General features: G+C 26.0%; 8 protein-coding genes across 8 annotated transcripts; 4 read left to right on the forward strand and 4 right to left on the reverse strand.

Moving 5' to 3' along the window:
* Window positions 1-6: 6 nt before the first annotated feature.
* SRAE_1000281300 (Proteasome assembly chaperone 3 family-containing protein) lies at window positions 7-531 on the reverse strand (the record flags this gene model as incomplete). Its single annotated transcript, XM_024649933.1, has 2 exons — window positions 7-246; window positions 298-531. 2 exons carry the CDS (start codon window positions 529-531, stop codon window positions 7-9), a joined length of 474 nt encoding a protein of 157 aa, XP_024503760.1.
* Window positions 532-632: 101 nt separating this feature from the next.
* On the forward strand, window positions 633-2143 carry SRAE_1000281400 (Hypothetical protein; the record flags this gene model as incomplete). Its single annotated transcript, XM_024649934.1, has 2 exons — window positions 633-1857; window positions 1899-2143. 2 exons carry the CDS (start codon window positions 633-635, stop codon window positions 2141-2143), a joined length of 1470 nt encoding a protein of 489 aa, XP_024503761.1.
* A 215-nt stretch (window positions 2144-2358) lies between these two features.
* Window positions 2359-5841, reverse strand: SRAE_1000281500 (HEAT repeat and Armadillo-like helical domain and Armadillo-type fold domain and HEAT, type 2 repeat and Tubulin-specific chaperone D, C-terminal domain-containing protein; the record flags this gene model as incomplete). Its single annotated transcript, XM_024649935.1, has 1 exon — window positions 2359-5841. The coding sequence occupies one exon, from the start codon at window positions 5839-5841 to the stop codon at window positions 2359-2361; it is 3483 nt and encodes a 1160-aa protein (XP_024503762.1).
* A 420-nt stretch (window positions 5842-6261) lies between these two features.
* Window positions 6262-8075, reverse strand: SRAE_1000281600 (SUMO-activating enzyme subunit 2; the record flags this gene model as incomplete). Its single annotated transcript, XM_024649936.1, has 3 exons — window positions 6262-7414; window positions 7454-7902; window positions 7950-8075. The coding sequence occupies 3 exons, from the start codon at window positions 8073-8075 to the stop codon at window positions 6262-6264; spliced, it is 1728 nt and encodes a 575-aa protein (XP_024503763.1).
* A 2315-nt stretch (window positions 8076-10390) lies between these two features.
* SRAE_1000281700 (Protein-tyrosine phosphatase, receptor/non-receptor type domain and Protein-tyrosine/Dual specificity phosphatase domain and Protein-tyrosine phosphatase, catalytic domain-containing protein) lies at window positions 10391-13936 on the forward strand (the record flags this gene model as incomplete). Its single annotated transcript, XM_024649937.1, has 3 exons — window positions 10391-13189; window positions 13239-13527; window positions 13575-13936. The coding sequence occupies 3 exons, from the start codon at window positions 10391-10393 to the stop codon at window positions 13934-13936; spliced, it is 3450 nt and encodes a 1149-aa protein (XP_024503764.1).
* Window positions 13937-14495: 559 nt separating this feature from the next.
* Window positions 14496-15393, reverse strand: SRAE_1000281800 (Hypothetical protein; the record flags this gene model as incomplete). Its single annotated transcript, XM_024649938.1, has 2 exons — window positions 14496-15304; window positions 15351-15393. 2 exons carry the CDS (start codon window positions 15391-15393, stop codon window positions 14496-14498), a joined length of 852 nt encoding a protein of 283 aa, XP_024503765.1.
* A 4554-nt stretch (window positions 15394-19947) lies between these two features.
* Window positions 19948-22221, forward strand: SRAE_1000281900 (Kinesin-like protein KIF23; the record flags this gene model as incomplete). Its single annotated transcript, XM_024649939.1, has 2 exons — window positions 19948-19952; window positions 19989-22221. 2 exons carry the CDS (start codon window positions 19948-19950, stop codon window positions 22219-22221), a joined length of 2238 nt encoding a protein of 745 aa, XP_024503766.1.
* Window positions 22222-23168: 947 nt separating this feature from the next.
* On the forward strand, window positions 23169-24596 carry SRAE_1000282000 (Protein kinase domain and Serine-threonine/tyrosine-protein kinase catalytic domain and Protein kinase-like domain-containing protein; the record flags this gene model as incomplete). The annotated part of the gene is made up of 1 exon (XM_024649940.1): window positions 23169-24596. One exon carries the CDS (start codon window positions 23169-23171, stop codon window positions 24594-24596), a length of 1428 nt encoding a protein of 475 aa, XP_024503767.1.
* Between the last annotated feature and the right edge of the window lie 25 nt (window positions 24597-24621).

A 24621-nucleotide genomic window follows, 5' to 3' on the forward strand; every position in this document is an offset into this window, starting at 1 on the left:
TTTTTATTAATTATTATCAAAAGACAAGTCTTGTAATTGTTTTGTCATATTTTTATGATATGAATTAGGTTGGATGTAACGTTGATTAGGGCGTATTGATTCTAAGTATTGAGTAAAAATTTCAACAACTTTCTTACAAAATTCAATGTCGAATTGTTGTAAACCTAGATAAAGGATAATATTATCATCAAAACCATACTCATGATAAACCATAGCCATTCTTTTGATCATTAAATCAAAATCTGACTAAAAATATTTTATAAGTTAATATAAAAAAAAATATATATATAAACATACACAATCAGTTCCAAGAATAAGTTTACATTCATAATCACATCTCAAATTTGATCTTTGTTCCAACATCCCAATCATTTTTGGAAAGAATACCTCAATAATATGACCTATTTTACCTAAATTTGACAAGACAATTAATTTTCTTCCTTGAAAATTTGTAATTCTAAAAATTGTATCAATTCCATTATAGTTAAAAGACAAATCAATTGTCTTTGTCATTGGTGGTAACTCAGACATTAAAAATTTTTATATAATCTAAAATAAAAAAATATATAATTTAATAAAATTTTTAGGATAGACCATTTGACAATTGTGTCAATATACAATTTGGAATAAATATGGGTTCATATGAGGTAGCTGAAAATGGAATTTATAAAATAACAAAAAATAATGAACCATCTGAAGCTATAATGATGTGTAATATGAGAGAAATATGTGTAGCAGATAATGGAAATGAAATTGCTAAAGATGCAGCACCAGAGGGGATTAAAATAAATGAAAATGAAATTACTAATGTATTACCGGAAAAAAATCCAAACTCCCAAATACCAGAAAGTGAGGAAGAAATAATTCAAGTAAATAAAAGAGTTGATGAAGCACTAAATAATAATAATTTAACAACTACAACACAAGTATCAGCTGTAGATACAACTACTGTATCAGTACAAACAACATCAGAGATATTAACAGAAAATTCATCAGTTGTTAAAAGTTCTTCAAATATACCAGAATCAGAGAATGAAGATACATCCTCTCAATCACCATTAACTTCTTTACAAACTCTTTCAACACCATTAGTAGATACTTTAACAGAGACAGGATCTGGGGTAGAAATTACAACAAAAAATAATGAAATTCAAACGACACTTCTCCAAACTGTTTCTGATATAACTACGAGTTCTGGAGATTTAAGAAAAGAAGAAATAAATATTACAACTACAGATATTCCATCAAATATAACAATCCCAGAAAATTTAACAGGAAGTACTCCAACATTTAACATCTCATTAGTTGATACAACAACATCTTCAATAATTAATCAGGAAACGACAACACTTATAAATTTATCTTCTACAAAAAGTGCCGAACTCAACCCACTTACAGAAACTGTTAATAATCCAATAACAACCAATTCATCATTAGGGACTCAAGGAAATGAATCAAAAGAATTTGATAATTCTAATGAGTCCGGAGATTTAACAACAAAATTACAAGAGACAACTCAAACACCATTAATAATTACGACATCTAATCCAATTATTATTCAAGAACAACAAACTACAATAATTAATAATAATAATAATAATGTCCCACAGGAATTAAATGCAACAACAGAATCTTTAATTGTAAATGTTACAAATACAACAACATTAAATATTGATACTACAACAACTTCTCAAACAACAACATTAATAAATACTGAAATGATATCTAATCAAAATATTACAAATACCTCAACACCTGAAACAATAAATAAATTCCTTGAATCTCATGAATCAGATAATTCTAAAGAAAATAAAGAAATTATAGATCAAATAAACAATGATAATGGTAAAAATAATAGTAAGTTAAAGTTACAAAAAATAAAATTAATTTTTTTTTAGCATGTGGTGATAGTCATAAAGATTTATCAATATGTGAAAATTACATGAATGAATATCTTAATAGAGTAGATACATGGGCACGTCAAAGAAATGATACATTAGATAATCAGTTATGGAAAGCATGTTCATTACTTAAAAAAGTACCTCATGTACCAACATTATGTTGTCATATATTTAGTTTTAAATGTGGTTCTCATGTCACTAGACCTCCAACAGCTACCACAACTATTTCAAGTCTTGTATAAAAAAAAACGTTTCAATTTTTTTTTATAATTAATTGTTTTAAGTATCATTATATATATTTTATATTAAGAACGAAAAAAAAAAAACATTTTTACTTATGGTTATCCATTGAACATTAAAAAAGAAAAAAAAAACAAAACCATCTTAACTCTTGACTTTTTCTGTAATACATATACAATTTACTTAAATTTTAAATATAATAAAAAAAAACTAATATTTAAGATATTTTAAAAATATTTCGTAATGTTTCTATTGTTGTTTTTATTGCACTTGAATTTCCATCCCAAACAGTATTTGAGAGTAAATTTATAGCTGTTTCTTTTTCATCTTCATTTATTATATTTTCATCAACAATAACTAGATATTCAGTAATTTTTTTGGCAACTTCAAAACAAGCTACTTCATTTGTTCCTTCAAGTAATTTACATAAAGCCTTTAAAGATTTTTTTCTTATTACACTATCTTCATTGCATAAAATTGTAAAAGATAAAACTTTTCCAGAGTACTCTTTCAATGTTGAAGATTTTGATGTTAAAGATTTTTGTTTCAAATTTATTAAAAAGATACAATATTTAAAAATTTCACAAATATCTTTAAATGAATCTAAATCTTCTTGAAGAAATTCAAAACATTCAACCATGTATGTATCTAAGAAATCAAGAATACTTTTTATAACTCTACTGGAAATATTCTTTTTTAATATTTCATTTTTTAATTCAGTTATAATACTTAATTTTTTTTCAACAGTTGAATTTTCTAAATAATCAACAATAATCTTAGTTATTTTTTCTTTTTCACATCCATTATGATATCCTGAACTCATAACTAATCCATATCTTATATAACAACCATATGTATTATTATCAAGTAATTGTGACATAACATCAAAAACATTAGCATAAACAAAACCTTCACAAATATTTATATCTTTTAGTATAAATATTTTTTTTAAAACATCAATATCTTTAATAGGTAATTGAGGTTCAATTATTAATATGTCATGAATAGCCTGAGCTGCAACTTTTCTCAAGTTAATATTTTTACCACAAACTTGTATTAAAATATTTCCAATAATATTACATACGATGTCAGATGATATTTGATTATTTATGATTGGTTGATTAAGAAAACAAATTATTGTTTTGATAGCTTTTTCTCTAATAAAACGTGCTACATCTCCTTTAGCTGGATCACAAGTAAAGTCATTAATACAAAAATTAAGGCAATCTACTATTTTAGTAAAAGAAAGTATTTTTAAAAGTTCGGAGTTAATAAATCGTTCTTTTAAACAATCTAAAGCATAAACTCTTGGATCCATTAAATGAAGACGTGTTTTGTCTTGAATAAATGTAATCAATTCATTTGCAATATCTTCTGTTAGAAAATTATTTGGTAATGATGAGATCATAAGAACAGCCATATTGAGAGTTAAATCAAATTTATTTACTTTAATATAATATAAATATTTTTCTTGAATTTTTTTATGAATTTCTTCTACAGAAATTTGAGATATTATTTTCATTAAATATTTACTAGCTATTGAAGCAGCATCCCTTAATTCAATATTATTTTCTTCTGTAAAATTTTCTAACAAGTTAAGCCATTTAAAATAAATTTCCTCTGACAAAGGCATTCCACATTCACAGCAAATTTTAATAAAATAACATAACGATAACTTAGCAAAAGTAGATCTTTTATTTCTAGATGTTGTGTCAGCCTCTTTTGATAATTTTTTATTCATTTCAAGAACTTTTTCACGTGTAAATGAAATATCTTTATTTGTTATATCAAAAGAATTCTCTTCTAACAATGATCTAACAACACTTTCAATACTTTTTAATATTTTGTATTGTAAACAACAATTAATAGTATCACATTTCTTTAAAAGTTTATCCAAGATAACAACTTTTGAATAGTTAACATCAAGTTTAACTAAATGATATAAACCTTCACAGGCACGCTCATTCATCTTCATTAATTGATGTCCAACTTTATAATCAACTAAATGATTAAGCATAGGTATGAGATACCCTTCAAATTTAGCTACTTTAATACATAAATCATTGTAACAAACTGAAAGACGTGAGATAGATGAATAGTCAATTATATGAATAATATCAATCCCACTAGGAAAGTATCCTTGCCTTCCAACATTTTCTTGAAAAGCTGCACTTGCTGCACGACGAATATTTAACTCTTTATCAAAAAGAGATACTGTAACAAGATGAGTAGCTAAACGTTGAACATAAGGTTTCAAAAGATTTGGTGAATATGTTCTTGCAATAGCCCAGGAAATAAATGTTGCCGCATCACGAACAGCTTCACTTTGTTTAATAATACCATCAGCTTCTTCCCATATAATTGCTTTTTCTAAAATATCAACCATATCACCTAATCTTTCTGGTAATAAAAACCCCCTGTATGTCATTTCAGCTAATGCTAAACATCCCCCATGCCAAGAAACAGTATCATAATCTTTAAAACATCCTTCAAAAATTCCATTAACAATATCTTCGGCAAAATCTTTTGTTAAACGTGATGTTATACGACCAAGTCCTTTAGCTGCACCATTTCTAACATTTGAATTGGGATCTCTTAATCCATTAAGTAATGTTGCCAGTATTGCTTCTAATTTTTCAATTTGTTCATCTGTACAATCCAAAGAATTATCTTCATCGTCTTCATCATTATCAAATTTATTTTCATTAGTAATAGTTTCATTATTTTCTCGACATTTTAAAGTATTTTCTAAACTTCTATAACCCCTACAATATCTCCATTTTATCTTTCTAGGTTTTAAAAATGATAACCCAATTCTTTGAACTAATTTTGTTATATAAACTTTTGTTAAACTATTGTCTTCTCGAATTTCTAAATCCATTAATGTTCCTAACATATCAATAACTTCTACACCAATACTTGATAATTCTACTCTTGGCCCTTCTTTAAAAATACCAGCTAATAATCCTAAGTATCCATTAATTTCATTTATATTATATGAATCATTAAAATACATAGATATTTTATCTAAACAAAAATATATTGTTTTTCTCATTCTTGTTTCAATTTGATCAACTCTTGTAACTAATTGAGACCATATTTTATTAATAATTTTAGAACAAATAGAATCACAACACATATTCATTGAACAAACTTCAAGAATCCGATTAGCTATTGTTTCTTTGGATTGAATAGAATCAAATCTGTCAAGAGAAAATGGATTTTTTGCAACAATATACAACCATGCAAATAGTGATCGGTTTACTAATGATTTGGCTAAACGTTCATACTTGTCAAATCCACGTAAATCCATTGTACTTAAAATTTCAATAAAACAAAGAATTTTATCCAAATAGATTACCTCATGAGGTAAATATTTTGTTACATTTTTGTAAGAACACATATCAATTAATAGTGATAAATTGTAAAGAGCTACCAATGATTTATTATCTATATCAATATTTTCTTTATTTGTAGGAATTTTTATATGGCTTAAAATTATTGAAACCCATTTTGGTAGTATTGGATCTAGTAAAAAACTTTTCTCTTTATATCCATATAAACGAGTGAAAAATTGTTGGTAACGATGATAATCTTCATAAGATTCAGGTAAATCTTCAAAATATTTCTTAAATAATTCTTCATGCTCTGGAATTAGAATGTCTGAAGAAAGACCAATAGCTTCACTGAAATCTGTCATCTAGAAAAAAGAACAAATGAAGTCATTTTAAAAAAAATAAAAATATTAATAACAATATTCTAACTATAGATTTTACTTAAAACAATTTAAAATAATATTAATGCAATGGATTTTCTTAATTTTCCATCGTCAAAAATAATTAAAAGGAAAATTTAAAGTCTAAATAAAGAAAAATGTTTATTTTTCGCTGTGGGAAAATCGCAATGAATGACACATTGATATAACTCCATTTTTAGTATTTTCTAAGAATAATATTAATTATAATTTGCCGTATAGGCAATATTTCTGTTTCTATATACATCTTACCAGTATATTAAAACACAATAGAAAAGGTTTTTTTTTGAACTTTTTTTTTTAAAAATTGAGAAAATAAGTATGCAATAATTATATACAAGAAATAATAAAAAAAATAAACAAAAATTAATTAACACGAAGTCTTTTAGCATCTTTCTCAACTTCATCAATATTATCTACTGCTGTTCTTTTTCCAAGTAACACTTTAGAATCTTCTCCATATGAAGTAGTTATGTCTTCAAAATCCGTATCACCAAAATCATCTGAGTGATGAAGGCATAATACCAAATTAAATTGTTGGAAGAAATCGTCAATATCAAGAAAGCTTCCAGAAGTTATACCAACATCTTTTAAACACTTCTTCATAGTATCCTCGTTTATTGAATTTTCATCGCAAATAATAATTTTTCCTGTTTTGTTACAGCATACGCTTGGAGAAGTTAAAGACATATCTTTTTTAAGAATTTCATCTCTCAAATTAATTACTGTCATTTTATTGAGATTGACTTTGTAATGACATCTTTTAACTTTTGAACAAGCTATACATTCTTCAGAAGGTCCAAAAGGTTCACAAGATGTAATAAGATCTCCTTTGTGGTATGGTTCTTCCACAAGATAGGAGACACGAAGGTTGTTATTCATTCCTCTTAACAATTTTACTCCTTCGTTCATAGCACATGCAGCAATGATAGCATTTGTAGAAGCAATAGCTGTTATTATTTTTCCAGCCATTGATTTGACTTCAAATGGTTTGGTTTGTGATATACCAAATATATATGCACGAATATTCCCACAAGCAGAAACAAAATTCATTGAGTTTTGTTCATCTTTATCCCAGTAAAGGTATTGACCTTTTTTTTCTTTCTCAAGTGCCATTTTTCTTAATTTTTTAAGACAGTCTTCAAAAACAAGAAGATTTTCTTCCATAGTTAAAATTTTATGTTGGTCGATGTTCTCTTGACTAAACTCAGTATTAAGTTGGGAATCTTTAAAATTATAAGATAGTGTTTCCCATAAAATTGGTTTTGGAGCTGGACGCTTTTCCCAAAGATGAGAATGTTCTAACAATTTTTTTGGTCCTTCGTAAAAAATCTTATTGAATAGTTGAGATGGACAAAATGAGATTCGTTCGGCAAACATCCTGAGATTTTCAATCGGTTGTTCATCGTTAGCTACATCCTTACCAACGCCTTTCTCTTCTTCATTTTCTACAACATCAGTTGTAACCTTTTGATTTGGTGTAACATCTTCATGTTCATTATATTCAGAAAATAGTTGACTAAAAAAAGTAATAGAACGGAACAACATTTAAACTTACTTAAACAAATATTTTGCCCAAACAATACAATGAATCGGTTCAGATGGTGTATTACGTATTGTACAACCGGGATATGTTCTTTCTTTTCCATTATTTTGTCCCATACACTCAAAACATTCTGTTTTAAATGGGATGATAGGTCGACAACTACCAATATATCCAGATGTTCCTGCATCAATAAGAGGTATTTCAGCAGCTAAACACATCCTATTAACAAAATTTCTTGCAGCAAAATTATCCAAGGCATTAAATATTACGGCAAATCTTTTAAAAAATTGAAAACCATACTTTTCACTCATTATGCTGTCATAATAGTACTTGATAGAGATTGATGGAAATTTTTTTAAGATTGCTTTTGTCGCAACTTCAGCTTTTGGTTTTCCGACATGTTCCTTGTGGAAGAGAAATTGACGATTAAGATTGCTAACGTCAATTGTATCGAGATCAAACTAAATAATATTAGTAATATAGTAAAAAGATAGCGTGAAAAACTTACAACTTCAATATTACTAAAGCCTGCAAGAGAAAGACTTTTTAATAGTTCACAACCAATACCTCCTGCTCCAACAACAAGAACAGGCTTAGAGAGATCACCAATAAAATCTTCGTCATACCAAGACATGCTTTAAAATGTAGAAATATATTTAAAATATGATTTAGTTTTTAGTAAATATTCCTTTCTTTCTAAATAATTCGCTCCACCAAAATTTAATTTTCCAGTAATACAAATTGAAACACTAAAAAAAATTTCTGAAATACTATAACCAACTCTATATATTTACTGGTAAAACAATAATGAAGAATATTTTTCCAAAGCCAAATCGCGTCGAGTTACAATTGTTGCCGGTAACTAACAAAAGTTGGGAAACTTGGAAAAGGTTACTTAGTTATGACATTAAGTCAAAAATATATTTTTAACTGTTGTGATACCAAGAGATGATAACTTTTATAATAAAAACATGATTGAAAATTAATGAATTTGTTGAATGGTTAAAATGCTAATAATTATTAAAATCATTACCCAAGTGAAAATATTTGAGCTTTTAATTATATATTAAAAAAAACAAAATGAATTTTTTCTTCTATCTCACTACCATATAGATAAACATGGAAAGCAATAATAACACTTTGGAGTAAATCAAGTTTTGAATCTAACATCTTTGTTTTTTTTTATTTCCTCTACATCGAAAAAAAAGCATTGATTCTAGAGAAAAATCAATGATGGCAATACTAGAATATTTTTGCTTATTACTTTATGCGAAATTAGAAAAAAATATCGTATTCATAACTTTTTGGTACTATTCTTTTTATCTCCTTTTAAATATAATAAATGATGGGTTTTAATAGCAATAAAGAGGTTAATAAATAAAAAAGTTAATGTTTTGAATAATATTTTATATGCAAAAAAATTTTTCCTAGCTGATAAAAACAATAATTTTTAATTATATGTAAATTGATGAAAATTGTTGAAAGTGTAACAAACTATTACAAATTAAACCCGCCAAAAACTGAATAGATAATAAAAAATAGCATAAAAAATTTTAAAATTTGATTTTAAAACCAAAAAGATAATTAAAGAAATTTTAACAAGATGATTATTATTACAAATTTGTCAAAAATATAAAAAAATAAAGCTTATTATAAATATAACAGAATAATACATTTATCAATGAAATAGATATTTTTGTTATAAAACAAAATTTTTACACTATTTAAAATTCTAAGTATTTTTTCTAAAATTTTGAATAACCTGTATATATTAAGAAGTTTTTAACTAAAAAAAATACTTTTGTCATTCCAAAGATTCTAGCTAGATGTAAAAGATATTTTAAACAATTATTTCTAAAACTATCATTATTTTAAAAAAATTTACATTTTTTTAAATTTTGCATAATTATAAAATCTGATTTTATTCTAATGATTTTAAATATTAATCATAGAAAATTCTAGAAATTTTTTGTATGATAAACAATTTCTAGACATTATAATAAAAGTAAAGTATTATGAACTTCTAAAAGGTAGAAATAACTTATTAGACTAAAAATATTTCTATTTTTTTATTACTTATAAAATTCAAATTAGGATTTTTTCGGATAGCAAAATAAAGTAGAAGGTTAGAATATATTAATGAAAGTTGATGAAATATTTTTTATTAAAAACAATAAACGATAATAGAAAAATTTTGGTCAAGAAATAGCATTTTTGAAAAATTTGTATGTGTACCAAAAAATCATATGTAATAGGAATGTAAAAAACAGAGAACCATCTTTTTTAAAGTTTTTTTTTGACATTCTTTCAATTTATTTTAACAATTTTTTTACCAATGTTTTATCACAAAGCAACAAGTTTTGTCACATTAATTTTTTATTCGCAAAATTTAAATAAATTTGTCATTGAATTTAATTTTAATAATTTTTTTTTATCATTTCTTGAAAAAAAATTTTATTGCAAATTTTAAAAATTATTATTCATAGAAGACTTAATTTTAAAATTAAAAATATAAATATTTTGTAAATTTTATAGAAAATGATAATATCAAAAAAAACATTTATACCAATATAAGTTTTATGATATTAAAATGTTACTTTGCACAATATTAATCATTTGTTCTAATTATAACAAATTATGTATAATGAAATAGATATATTCAATCATAATCATACTATTTCAAATTATATTTCTTTTTGAATTTATCTAAATTTCTATGTTAGTACAAAGTACATCTATTAGATATAATAGCATAGTAATATCAGTTAACTTTAAAGAGAGTCATTTACATTATATCGTTTTTTTGCCTATGATTTGATAAAATATGAATATTATTTAAAGAAAATGATAATTTTGTTAAAAATTTTGAATAAAAGGAAAAAATATTCAATTTTTTATCATTCGAAAAGTTATTAAATCTTCGTGTTTTTTAACAAAAAACAATTTACTATGTTTCTGGTTTTTAACCAATTCAAAACTCTCTGGCTGCCACTTCTGATAACCTTCACACAATGTGAAGGAAGTACTTATGGAACCTTCTTTCCTTCGGTTCCTAAGGAAATCAACAAAACAACATTTCCAGTCAACATCAATTCAAACTCTTCATCGGATGTAATTTTATTGAAATGTCCAGACAATGAATACAGGCATTTAACTGTTAATGACACTTTTAACTTGAACTATTCGTCAGACTTTAGAAAACTAACGATAAGCACTGAAAGTAACACTTTTGCATGGACACTGTTGGGATATAACCTGTTTGGACCTCACCTAGTTTATTGTGGAGTTTTTGGAAAAGCATTGAGTGACGGAAACCACACGAACTTTAATTGGAAGTTCAATTTCAACTGGGAGCTTGCTCCAAAATCTTATATGATGGCAAAACGGGTTACAATAAATAACAAACTTCCAATTACCGAGCAATGTGGCGATGATCAAGAAAAAATTTTAATATTTACAAAGGACAAGGAAGGCAAATTATTTCAACTCAATTTAGTTGATAATAAATTGAAAACATCGGACGAGCTTCCACATGTAAACAAACTTTATTATTTGTTTACAATACCTGAAGATATTTATGAAAAGGAGATTGTAGAACCTTGTTTGATATATCGAGCTGTCAATGATATCCCAGAAATTATAGTTAAAGGATACAATTCAACGTTAATAAAGCCGAATGGTACAAAAGTTAATGTTATAAAATTTGACTATTTGGAAAAGTTTCTTGAAATTCAACTGTTTTTAACAGATCAACCAAATCTTAAAGATTTCTACAAAAACGAAAAAATTTTAATAAGCAAAGTTAAATTCACAAAGAATGGAGTTAAAGAAGTACCAAATTCCAACAAAACTACCAAGGGAACCTTCTCATTAAATGGATATGAGCTTTTAAAATTCTCCTATGATTACCCGTCGACTGAAAGAAACCGTATGATAAAGAAGATCTTCTACTTCGCACCATCACAAAAACATTATAAATTTCCATTGGAATATGTTCTCTATTCATCAAATGAGACGGTGGTCAGACCAAATTGCTCAATCAATAGATTCAGTTTTGGATACCTTTATTCAGTTAATTACGTTAATAAAAAGATAGTTAACCTAGATGACTTGAATGTTAATGGAGTAGCAAAAGATGGTTTGTATCGCTCTGGTGATTTTGTCTTCACATCAGATCTTAAAGATTTCAATACAACTTTAAAATGCCTTTACAATACGCCTAATGGAGATATCACCTTAAGTCACTCATTTTTGCATAGTGACAAAGCAAGTTTTGAAGTAGACAAAGATGGAAAAAGATATTTAAATGTGGATGAAGATAAAGTAACTATAAATAAAGTTAAAAAATCACGATTTGAAGAATTTAAGGAAAAATTTGGATTGGCTGGTATAATTTTTATTTTTGTTGGAATCGTTATTATTGTTATCTTAATTATTATTGGTATCATTGGTCTGATTATGCTGAAAAAAATAAAATTGTATATTAGAAGAAGGAAAATGACATCTAAATATCCTAATATATTTGCATTGTGGAAAGAAGTATCAAATGCAAATTTGGAAGAGTATTGTAAAATAGTTCAAGACAAAGAATATATTCCGGATATATTGAATAAACAAAATTTTCAAAAAAAAATAGAAGGTGATGAAGAGATTGATTTTGACATAACCACTCTTTTTGATTCTTCTTTGGTTAAATGTTATAAATCAATCTTTGGAGAAATAAGAGCTCATTACATTAATGATGTCTCACCGGAAAGAAAGTATATTATCTCTGATGGACCAACACCTGAAAGAGTAAAATATTTTTGGGAGTTACTCTTCAAAGAGAATGTCGCAGTTGTTATTTCAATAATTTATCAAGAAAAGACCGATGGACTAGTAATAGATGACAAGCGATTATATTGGCCCAAGGAAGACCAAACTTATGGAAATGTCAGAGTTGAATTTCTGGATGTGCTACCTACGAATCTCCCATGCGTCAATGTATTAAAGTTTAAAATGACTATGAAAGGAGGAGAATCAAAGGAACTGTCACTATTTCATGTTACTTATTGGAAAGAACATGCAATACCAAGTACGGATCTACACTTCACCAATTTGTACTCAGAAGTTTCTGAATGTGCTGGAAATAGGAATGTTCTCGTTCATGCTTCACGTAGTGCTGGATCACGTGTATTCATGTTCACATATTTCTGCTGTATTTTGGAAGCAATGCAAGCTGATTCTTCAATTTATAATCCAATGGAGATTATAAAAGAAATTCGTGAAAAGCGTTATGGTGGTAATATTTCTTCTATGGAGTATGCCTACTTATTAAAAGCACTAATAGGATATTTCTTTGATAACAATATGTTAATTGAAAAAAATAATGAAAGAATGACGTTTGCCAAGAATTATGACAATTATCTCTACAAGTTGGATGCTCGTGAAAATTTGATGGTTGGAAAAGTTAAAAATTTCCTAAAATATGTTAATATAAATGATGCTGGAAAATTGAATGAACTTTGTGTTCAATTTAATAAAGTAGGAATGATGAGTAAAGATGCTCTTATAAAAAGCTGCCAACGTTATTATACTGCTAAAGAAAGTCATCCAAAAAGAAATCGCTACAATGACATAGAATGTCTTGATAAAACATCAGTAAATGTTAATGGATATGATTCTAAAAATATCCTTGGTTATATCCACGCTAATGAAATGATTTATAAATATGATGAAGGAAATGAAAGAAAAATTATTATGTGTCAGGTAAGATATTAATAATAATTTAACTTTATTTAATGTATATTTTTTTTAGGCACCAATACAAACAACACTTGATGATATGTATGACATGATTTTTAGATACAAGATCGGAATGATTGTCGTACTTGTCAATGAAAAAGAAATAAAGGTCCAAAATAAGTGTTATCCTTATTTCCCTACAGATGGTAGTGAAATAAAAACAAGTAAATACACTGTCATGTATATTGATAAGAGAATTGATAATGTAAATCATATAATTGAATATGATTATACAATTTACAATAATAAAAATATACCGAATAATTTTAAATTACTTCACTACATTAATTGGCCTGATAAAAGTAAGTTTATTTTAATAAAAAAATTTTATGTTGATTGTTTTTTTTAGGCATTCCTATTGAAAGTGGTTCTATTCACGAACTGTACAAAAAGATTATAAATCTTTGCAATGATCGTTATATTGCGATTCATTGTAGTGCAGGAATAGGAAGAACTGGAACATTAGCTTTAGCTATGTTTATGATCGATATGATCAATTCCGGTAAAGCTTTTGATCCAGTAAAATTTTTGGAGACTCTTAGGTCACACCGCTATAAAGCAGTTCAAACTAAGAGTCAATTTATCTTCTCTCTATCAATTCTATATGAACATTTTAGAGATGATATAATAAAAATGGATCCAGATGCTTACTCGAATTTTAAGGAGTTGGCAGAAAACATCTACCGTCAAGATGTAAACTATAAAAAATAATAATTTATAAATGCTTAATATTTTAAAATGTCATTAAGACATTATGTTTTGTCACCGATGTATAATTAAAACATCATTTTATAACTATTTTTAATTAATAAATATTAAATATAATTTGTTTTCATTTAAAATAGAAACATACATTTGAAAAAATATATGAAACCAAAAACAGTTATAACATTATAAAAATTTTTTAATTTAATAGTTTTATATTTTATGTTTTTATTTTCTTAACCATAAATTCATAATAGTTTTAAATATATAGCTTAGAAATAATTTAATTTTTTTAAATTATTAAGAAATATTTTGTATATATATTATCTTAGACATTTGAAACTAAGGTGTAATTTCAGACGACAATTCTTTTTAATAATTTGTTTGAATCTTACGCTTAAATTTATTTTGTTGTAAAAAAAAATATTTATTTAATTTATTATTTTTAAAATAAAAAAAACCTTTTTTTATGGATTTTTGTATTATTTTTACGATATTGAAAAAAAAAATTAACTGAACATTTATTTTAAAAAAAATATTTTTACTTAAAACAAATTCAATTATTTCAGGTTCTTAAGATTTCATAAACAATCTCATAAGAATTTCCTTTATCCAAAAATAAAAATTTAAGACTATTAATGCCTCCATAAAGTTTAGTATTGTTTTGTTTTGTTATTCCAATTCTTTTAATCAAAGAACTTTTCGAAACATCTATATCTTGTAAACATGGTAACTTGAAAAAATTTTGACTGACTAATGAAATATTTCTGTAACAATCAATCGTTCCAACAAATGTATCTAGCTCTTTTTTAACTAGTTCATTTAAACTCACATTTACTATTGGTTTTTCAGTTGCTAGATATTGAGACAATTCATCAATTTTCGTTTTTTTATCTTTTTCGCTTCCACTACCAAATATTATTTGATCCGTTTTTCTAGCTACATTGATTTGTTTACCATTGGAATATTGCATTATTGTTACTTCTTTCCCACTGAATACTTTTACACTATTATTTTTCGAAAAACCTGGTAACTTATCGGAATCAGATTCATTAATCATTGGTAGTTTGGTACTTTTACGAATCATTGAACTCATTATGTTATCTTTAAAATCAATAGATGATGCTATATCAGTCAAATTTGATAAGGGAGTTTTATATATAGCATCTTTTGTGGTATTACTTTTATGTATATCTGAAATTAATGTTGTAGACTTTATGCTCCCATCAGTACTTGTTTTGATATAATTTGTATCCTGAAGAGTTGAATTGTCTAATTTTGTTACATTAAGTTTAATTATTCCATTATTTAATTTTTCTTTATTATTTTCAGCAAATTTATTAAAATTTTTTGTGATTTCTCCACTACATAAAACTGGGAATTGAAGGATACATTTAATAGTACAACTATAAAAACATACCTACTAAAATAAATATAATAAAAAATTTAAAAATAACATTCATGTTGTTGATAAAAGAAATAAAATAAAATATTTACACAAATGGCAACAAAAGATTTAGAAACGGTTTATTTATATATACTGTTAAATAAAGATAATCTTTCAATTTCTCAAATTAAAATTGGGTTCATTAAAGTTTTTTCTATATCACATCATACGATAACATCATAAATGTTTCAGTATTTCTAAACGTAAACATTTTTTTTTGTAATATTAAATCTAGGGCATCTTCTAATAATGAATTCCTTCAACTTTTATAGCATGTAAAAAATTAATTTTTACCCATTAATTTCTTCACAGGGTCATTTTTATCAAAGCATATTTACATTTTAAAAATACAAAAAAATGTCCTATTATAATGAGCTATTTTTTAAAAGAATTCTCAAAACAAGGATGACATGATTGTGAAATAATTATTGAAATTATAACACATTGATTATGCATTCTTACTGCCATAACACCAGAAAAATTGTTCTTTATTTAAATCAAACATGAATACATAATCTTAATAAATAATATAATGAGACAAAATTTTCCAAATAACATTCATTTGATTGAAAAAGTTCGATTAGAAAAAAAATTATCATTATGTTTCATCAATTTCCACGACGATGCCTTCTCCGCCGATAACAGAATCTTCGGTTTCAATAGCATCCGCCGCATGTAGGAATTTGCATTTCCTTTTTAATTATTTTAGATTAGTTGGGCTTAATTTTAAAGTCACTGACGTTCTAGAAATTATTTTTAAATATTTAAATAATATAATTATGTATTTTTTTTTAAATTACAATGTTGATTTAATAAAAACTTTTTATACTAAAATCAAAAAGAAATAAAGAAAAATAAGTAATTAAAAAAAACAACTTTTTTTGGAATTTGAATATGCTACTATAGTCATTCGGTAGCCCTTGAAACGGGATGAATTTTGAATATAATCAACAATATACTAAAATTAAAACTTCAGGAGTTATAAGGATTCAAAGTTGAGGGGCGATGTTGTGAAATATTTTTTTTAAATCATGATTTTTATGATAATATTGTAAATTTTAAAAATAAATACTTTATTCTAGATCATTTTTTTACGAGAAATTCATTACGCCTATTCTCATCTTTATAGGACTTCTAAAAATGAAGTTATGATAAGAAATATGTGTAAAAAAAAGTTTTAAGAATTTAGTGATAACTCAAGTTAATGAGGTCACAGGCCCATGAAATTTGATGCACTGGGTTTCTTTCATAATTTAAGGTATACCATACGTTAAAAAGTTTTTCAAATTTTCAACCGTTCTTGAAATATTATGCTTGGTACTTTTTCGCGCGTAATCCATTGTCATCATTTTTTTATATCTCGAAAGTGCTTTAAGAGATAAAAAAATTTTGAAGGTAGACCCTATTTAAAAACTCATTAGAAACCGATTGCAGAAATCTGATTTCATTTATCTTGATTTTGAAGCAAGATATGACCAAGGGCGGAAATTTTTCTAAAATATTCATTGTTTCTGACTTTTCAGTATCTCAGCAAATAATTAAGCTTTGAAGATGGGACTAGCTTCATTCGATTTCTATTCAAAAGTAGGTCTAGAATATTAATTTTCATAGCTATAGCATTATTATTTTCAGAGATTCAGAAATTGGCTGAAAATATTATAAATTTCTGATTTTACCTCTAAAAATGTGAACAAAGAAAAACAACTTTTTTTGAAATTTGAATATGCTACTATAGTTATTCGATAGCCCTTGAAACGGGATGAATTTTGAATATAATCAACAATATTCGAAAATTGAAACTTCAGGAGTTATAAGGATTCAAAGTTGAGGGGCGAAGTTGTGGAATATTTTTTCTAAATTTCGACTTCCATGATACAATGAGATATTTTAAAAATAAATATATTATTCTAGATCATTTTTTTACGAGAAATTCATTTAGCCTATTCACATCTTTATAGGACTTCTAGAAATAAAGTTATGATAAGAAATATGATTAACAAATTGTTTTAAGAAACAAGCGATAACTCAGGTTAATGAAGTCACAGAACAATGAAACTTAATGCGCTGGGCTTCTTTTATAATTTAAGATATACCCTACGTTGAAAACATTTTAAAATTTTCAACCGTTTTTGAAATACAATGCTTGGTACTTTTTCGCGCGTAATCCATTGTCACCATTTTTTTATATCTCGAAAGTGGTTTAAGGTATAAAAATATTTTGAAGGTAGACCCCATATGAAAAGTTGATTGAAGACGATTGTAGAAATCTGATTGCATTTATCTTGATTTTGAAGCGAGATATGAACAAAGGCGGAAATTTTTCTAAAATATTCATTGTACCCGACTTTTCAGTATCTCAGCAAATACTTATCCTATGAAGCTAAAACCAGTTTCATTCGATTTCTATTCAAAAGTAGGTCTAGAATATTAATTTTCATAGCTATAACATTATTATTTCTAGAAATATAGAAATTTGCTGAAAATTTTCTAGATTTCCGACTTTACCTCTAAAAATGTGAACAAAGAAAAACAACTTTTTTTGGAATTTGAATATGCTATTATAGTCATTCGATAGCCCTTGAAACGGGATGAATTTTGCATATAATCAACAATATTCGAAAATTGAAACTTCAGGAGTTATAAGGATTCAAAGTTGAGGGGCGAAATTGGGGAATATTTTTTTTAAATCATGATTTTTATGATAATATTGTAAATTTTAAAAATAAATACTTTATTCTAGATCATTTTTTTACGAAAAATTCATTACGCCTATTCTCATCTTTATAGGACAATTACAAATTAAGATATGATAAGAAATATGTTTAAAAAAAGGATTTAATAATTTAGTGATAACTCAAGTTAATGAGGTCACAGGTCCATGAAATTTGATGCGCTGGGCTTCTTTCGTAATTTAAGGTGTACCATACGTTGAAAAGATTTTTAAATTTTCAACCGTTCTTGAGATATGAAACTTGGTATTTTTTCGCGCGTAATCCATTGTAATCATTTTTTATAACTCGAAAGTGGTTAAAGGTATAAAAATATTTTGAAGGCAGACTCCATATGAAAAGTTATTAGAAGACGATTGTAGAAATCTGTTTGCATTTATCTTGATTCTGAAGCAAGATATGACCAAGGGCGGAAATTTTTCTAAAATATTCTTTGTTCCCGACTTTCCACTATCTCCGGAAATACTTGTCCTATGAATATGGGACTAATTTCGTTCGAATTCTTTTCAACAATTGGTCTAGATTAATAATTTTCATAGCTATAACATCATTATTTTCAGATATTCAGAAATTGGCAGAAAATTTTCTAGATTTCTGATCCCCCATTGTTTTTTATGTTAGAAAAAGTTAAAAAAATTTCATTTTAAAAAGTTATTAGAGGGGTCTCTAACTTTAAAATAGATCCATTTTTTATATATAGAAAATTGGATTCCTAAATTTGAGAGATAAAATAATAATTATTATCAAATTTCTAGCCATTATATATAATAATTACAAAGAAAAAACAAAGTATTTTAACTAAAGAGATTATAGATCCCAAGAGTTCATTTGACACAATTAAATGATAACAGCAATATAATATAACAAGATTATATTATTATAAAATAGAATAGAAAAGAGATTAAAAAAGTGATTAAAAGCTAAAAAATATTTAACTATATTATGAAATTAATTAGTACAAATCAAATATTAATTACCTTTTTTGCTTTATTTTTTACCGAAAAATTCAAGTTTTTTTGTTTATAAAATTATTTATTAAAATTAAATATCATTTACCTTTTTTTCATTCATTTTTACTTATTTTTCATTTTAAAAATTGACACCAAACTTTTTTTTCATTAATTTATAATAATTTTTAGAAATTATCATATAATATTTTAATGTTCAAAAAAAAGAATTTTTTAAATATTCATTTTAAACAAATTTTAAATGGAAAAGAACCAGTTTTATTTTTGTGATAAAAATTTTTTTTTTGCTTGTTATTTTCTTTTTCCTCTTTTTTCCCATTTTTTTCTTAGAAATTTTTGCTTTTTAATGTAGAAAAAAAAATTTATTTAAAAATGTTATTTTAGGGGACACCGGATCTAAAAGAAATCCAATTGATCATTTTTTTTAATTGTCTAAATAACTTGACTAAGCATAAAAATTAGACAAGAAAACAAGTTTAAATTTTATACTGGTTCAAAACTTAAATCAAAAGAAACATTCATGTACAAAAACACAATTTCAATGCCGTTGATCAAAAATACGACGCTTTTCCAATTCTATATAGCGGGATTTTTGTTACTATAAAGTGACCTTTTGTATTCATAATTTATATCCAAAACCAACATTTATTTCTACCCCTTATTGATTTAGTCTAAATAGATTGATTGTATCCTGTATTTGTTGCACTTTAATGTTGCTTTATACTTACAATTAAGTAACGTTTCCACAACATATTCTTACTTAACAACATTTTTCGTTATTGTTCCTTAAATTACTGTTATAAAAATTTGAACCATTATCTTTTTTATCATTTAAATATTGTTGATACCATTAACAACTAATTTTGTCTTATAATGAGGTAAGTTTAATAAAAATCATATTCAATGTGTTTTAGTGATGTTCTGGAAGTGTTTTGCCGTTTAAAGCCATGCCCACAATCAGAGTCATGTGTGCATGCAGTAGATGATACATATGTAAAAATTGTACCACCAATTGGATATGACAAAAGGGGGAACATACCCTCTGAAATTGTATATAAATTTGCTGAGGTTTTTGATGAATCATGCAGACAACGTGATGTATTTAGTCGTACATCTTTAGATTTAATTCGTGGAGTTCTTAATGGTGTTGATGGATTGTTATTCACATATGGTATAACTGGCTCTGGAAAAACACATACTATTACTGGAGATCCAAGAAATGCTGGAATTCTCCCACGTGCAATTGATGTTATTTTCAATTCGTTACCTAATCTTACTGAGAGGTGTGTATTTTATCCAACAAATCTCAATAGATTTGGAGTCAGATCAGAGACAGAGGCTGCTTATGCTCGCCGTGAACTTCAATTACCAGATATAAGATCTTCTGCCAGAGAATTTGAATCACTGTCTATAAAAAATGTTCCTATGTCAATGGCTAGTTCCGTTTTTGTGTCGTATGTTGAAATTTACAATGAGTATTGTTACGATTTATTTGATGAAGCTATCACTGCTTCCGGTAATCGTCTTAATAAAACAAAAGAAATTCGTGCTGGACCTAGAGATGCTGCATATGTTGAAGGTCTTGTTGAAATAGAAGTTACTTCTACAGATGAAGTTATGTGGCATTATGAAAAAGCTCAGGAAAGAAGAAGAATTGCTGAAACTAAACTTAATGCTCAAAGTTCTAGATCACATTCAATATTTCAAATCAAAATTGTGATGGCACCATTTCAAGACAATTTAGATCATCCAGATATGGATCCAAATAAAATTATTATTAGCCAACTAGTTTTAGTTGATCTTGCCGGATCTGAAAGAGCCAATAGAACTGGGAATATGGGTGAAAGACTTATTGAAGCTTCAAAAATTAATAATAGTTTGATGTGCCTTCGTCAATGTTTCGAAAGATATCGTGCCAATCAAAGAAGCCCTAAACAAGCTAACGTTGTACCATATAGGGACTCAAAGATTACACATCTTTTTAAGAAATATTTTCTTGGAGGGGGAACTATACGGATGATTGTCTGTGTTGATCCAAAAATCGATAATTATGCAGAGAATATGAATGTGTTTAGTTTTGCAGAGTTGTCTCAAGATATTAAGATTGAATTGACTGATGTTCCCGATATTCCATCTAGTAACTTTCTTCCATTTCCAAGGCGTGATATTCTCAATTGGTATAGGTACGTTGAGAAGAATGTTGACATGGACCCACTTAAATTGGATCTTTTTCCACCACCACCTAAAAGAATTTGCTTAGATGATAGCAATGATACAAATATATCACGAATAGAAGAAAATCTTTTATACTATAAAAATAGGATGGCAAGAAAAGCTCAACTTATGGATGTTTTTGCTGATAAAAGAAGACAATTTGGTAGTGATCTAAAAACTGTTCTTTGCGAAAGAGATTTATCTAAAATTAGAGTTCAAAATCTTGAACAAGAAAACAATGAACTGAATCATCGATTAGAAGTTCTTCATAAACAAGTACTTCATATTAATAGGGAGAATGCCGCTTTGAAAAGGAGACTTTTTGAGTATGAGGAAGTTGATGAAAAGCGCTACATGGCTGAAATGGAGTTAAGGAAAAAGAATGCTTTGATTGAAAAAGATTTGGAAAGAAAAAATCGTGATTTCAGAGTTGTTAGACAAATTTGCGATGATATCTCAATAACTGGTGATACGGGACCTTCTGTGGCTGCCTTAGCTTCTAAATTTGATTCTGGTAATAGTGAACCAAAAGTTCTTCGTCCACCTATTCAACAAAAAGTTACTACATTTGCTCCAGATGTTATTTCAACTTCAAAACAAGGAAAAAGAAATGGATACGTTAATCCTAGATATCATAGACGTTCCCGTAGTGCTGCCGGTCGTATTTTAGATCATCAACCAACTAATAGAGTACCAACAGGATCTGTTCTTCAACCACAACTTCCAAGACTTGGTGTTAAGACAACATTTGCACCATCACCACGTGATTTAAAAAAATCTGATGCTTATATATTGACACATCAAGAAGTCGACAACAAAGGAAATATTTCAACAAATATTGTTAAAGGAGAGTGTATTCCAACAAGCGGAGGGGGTCGTTATGTTGAATTTACTGATATAGAAAATCTTCAACACCAATCTCCAAATGTATAGGGTGGTTCATGAAAGTTTCTCGTTAAACCAATAACGTAGATAATAATAGAGATAAAAGAAAAAATTTTGGTGCTATTCATTTTGGTAGAACCATTTTTTTTTATTTTTACCATTTCAATGTCAATTTTGTAATTATTTTTTAAATATTTCAACTAATTGAATTTTTAAACTGTATAAATAAATTTTTGTTTTTTTCAATGTGTTGATTTTTGATTGTGAAATTACAAATATAAGAACTTTTTAGGTAGTCAAGAATTTCTTCTAAAGAACGTTTTCAGATGGACTAATTTTCTTGCTACAGAAATATTTTTAAAATTATCAAAAAATACAAGTTCTTAAGCAATGCAAAAAACAATATAAATTTTACGTATATTTATTTTATAAAAATAATTTTGTGGAGTACTTTTTAGTTCTTTTTTTATAAAAGTGATATTTTCTAATATAAAAAAGTAGAAAAAAATTTTTATATCATTTATAAAAATGAAAATTGAATATACAATAATAAGAAATATATCAGTTAATGTAATGGTGTAGAATATTTTTTTTTAAAGTTAAGGCTTCAGATTATATAAAAAGTATTTCAGAAGAAATGATATTTCAGTTTAAACATTTTATTTTGTTTTTTTTTTTTGTGCATATTTTACTTAAATACTTTTTTTTATATATCTATTGTATTTATGTATAGCTGTGTAAATTAAAATGTGTTTTAACAAAAAGTTAAAATTTTTTTAATACAAAAATATTTGTATGAATTTTTAGTATTTAAATACTTGTAATATTTTTTAAAAACATAGATTATCTTTAAATTGTTCATATATAATTTTATTTATATAACTTTTTATGTACTTTTTATAAAATGGTAAATTTTTGTTTTATTACTATCATTCGAAGAATTTTTGTTTTTTTAAATTTATATATATTTATATAATAAATACTATATTAATAAGATGGCAAAGTTTACAAATTTTGTTTGTAATCTATTACATATTAATTATAAAAATGAAAATCAAGATAATGTTGGAAAATTTTTTTATCCAAAGACAATATCATTATCACCATTAGAACATATTTATGGATTAGTATGGATGCCAAAAAATGTTAATTGTTATGAAAGAGAATTATTATATTCTATACATTCATTACCATTTTATTTTGGTTCATTATTAGAGGATGATGATGTACAGGTACAACTTCTTATAAATTGTGGTGATTGTTTTTTAACAAATCCCCCACAAACAACATATAATAATTCATCATCAACATCATTACTATCACGTATAAAAATATTTAATTCAAAAAAATGTTGTCATACTTTTTCACATTATATTTTAACAGCACTTGGAACAAATGATACTATAGTAAAAGCTAATGTTATATTTAAACGAAACACTTTTGTACTTGAAAAATTACCAGATATTGATATACATACATTTATAGCAGAAAATAATCTTAATATGATGTCAAGACCATGGTTTATTGAAAAAAAACAAATTATCAGTGGAAAAGGAATAAAACAAGCACAACCATTTGTATTGTCAATTGAAGAAAGAAAACAATATTTTAGAATTGGTATACTTGAAAGAAGAATTCTTAATTTAGATAATTATAGAAAAATTCCTGTATCTGTTTTGTCATTAGAAGGATATGATAGAGAATTACAAAAAAAATTAATTGGTGAAGCAAATTGGTTAAGAAATTTTGGTAATATTCATATTGAAAAATTATGGGGTTTATGTTCTGATGATGGTGAATGTATGATAATATTAGAAGAAATTGTATATGGATCATTGGTTCCTTATCTAAGAGCCGGAAATAGAAATGAAGGACAATTAATAAATTTTTGTTATCAAATCTCGAAAGGATTGCGTTATTTGGAAGATCATGATTTTATACTTTATCATTTTAATATTTATTATCTTTATTTGACATATAATTATACGATAAAGATATGTTTAATCGGTAGTTCAAAAGAAGAATTGATAATGAGTAGCCCAAAAAAATTGTACGATTATGAGGAAGCAATAGTTTGGTTACCACCAGAATGTTTTGAAAAAAATGGTACTTTTAATTTTTCATCACTTTCTTATATTTTTGGTAATGTTGTATGGTCAATATTTAATAATGGTAAAAATCCTATTTTTGATATGAGTAAAGAAAACCGGAAAAGTACAAATAGTTTAAATAGTGGTAAAAACTTTACTTTTTCTGATAAAAGTTGTATAAAGAAGAATCATTTAAAGAAATTAAGAATGTTTCAAAATTGTATACCTAAAAGTATCATTAAAAATGTTTTATTAAAATGTTGGGATGTAAACATTAAAAATAGACCAAATTTTACTACATTATGTAAAGAAATAAAAAAGCTTCAAATATAATATTAAATTGTACAAATATTTTATC

Source organism: Strongyloides ratti, assembly GCF_001040885.1.
Source record: "Strongyloides ratti genome assembly S_ratti_ED321, chromosome : 1".
NCBI lineage: Eukaryota > Metazoa > Nematoda > Chromadorea > Rhabditida > Strongyloididae > Strongyloides > Strongyloides ratti.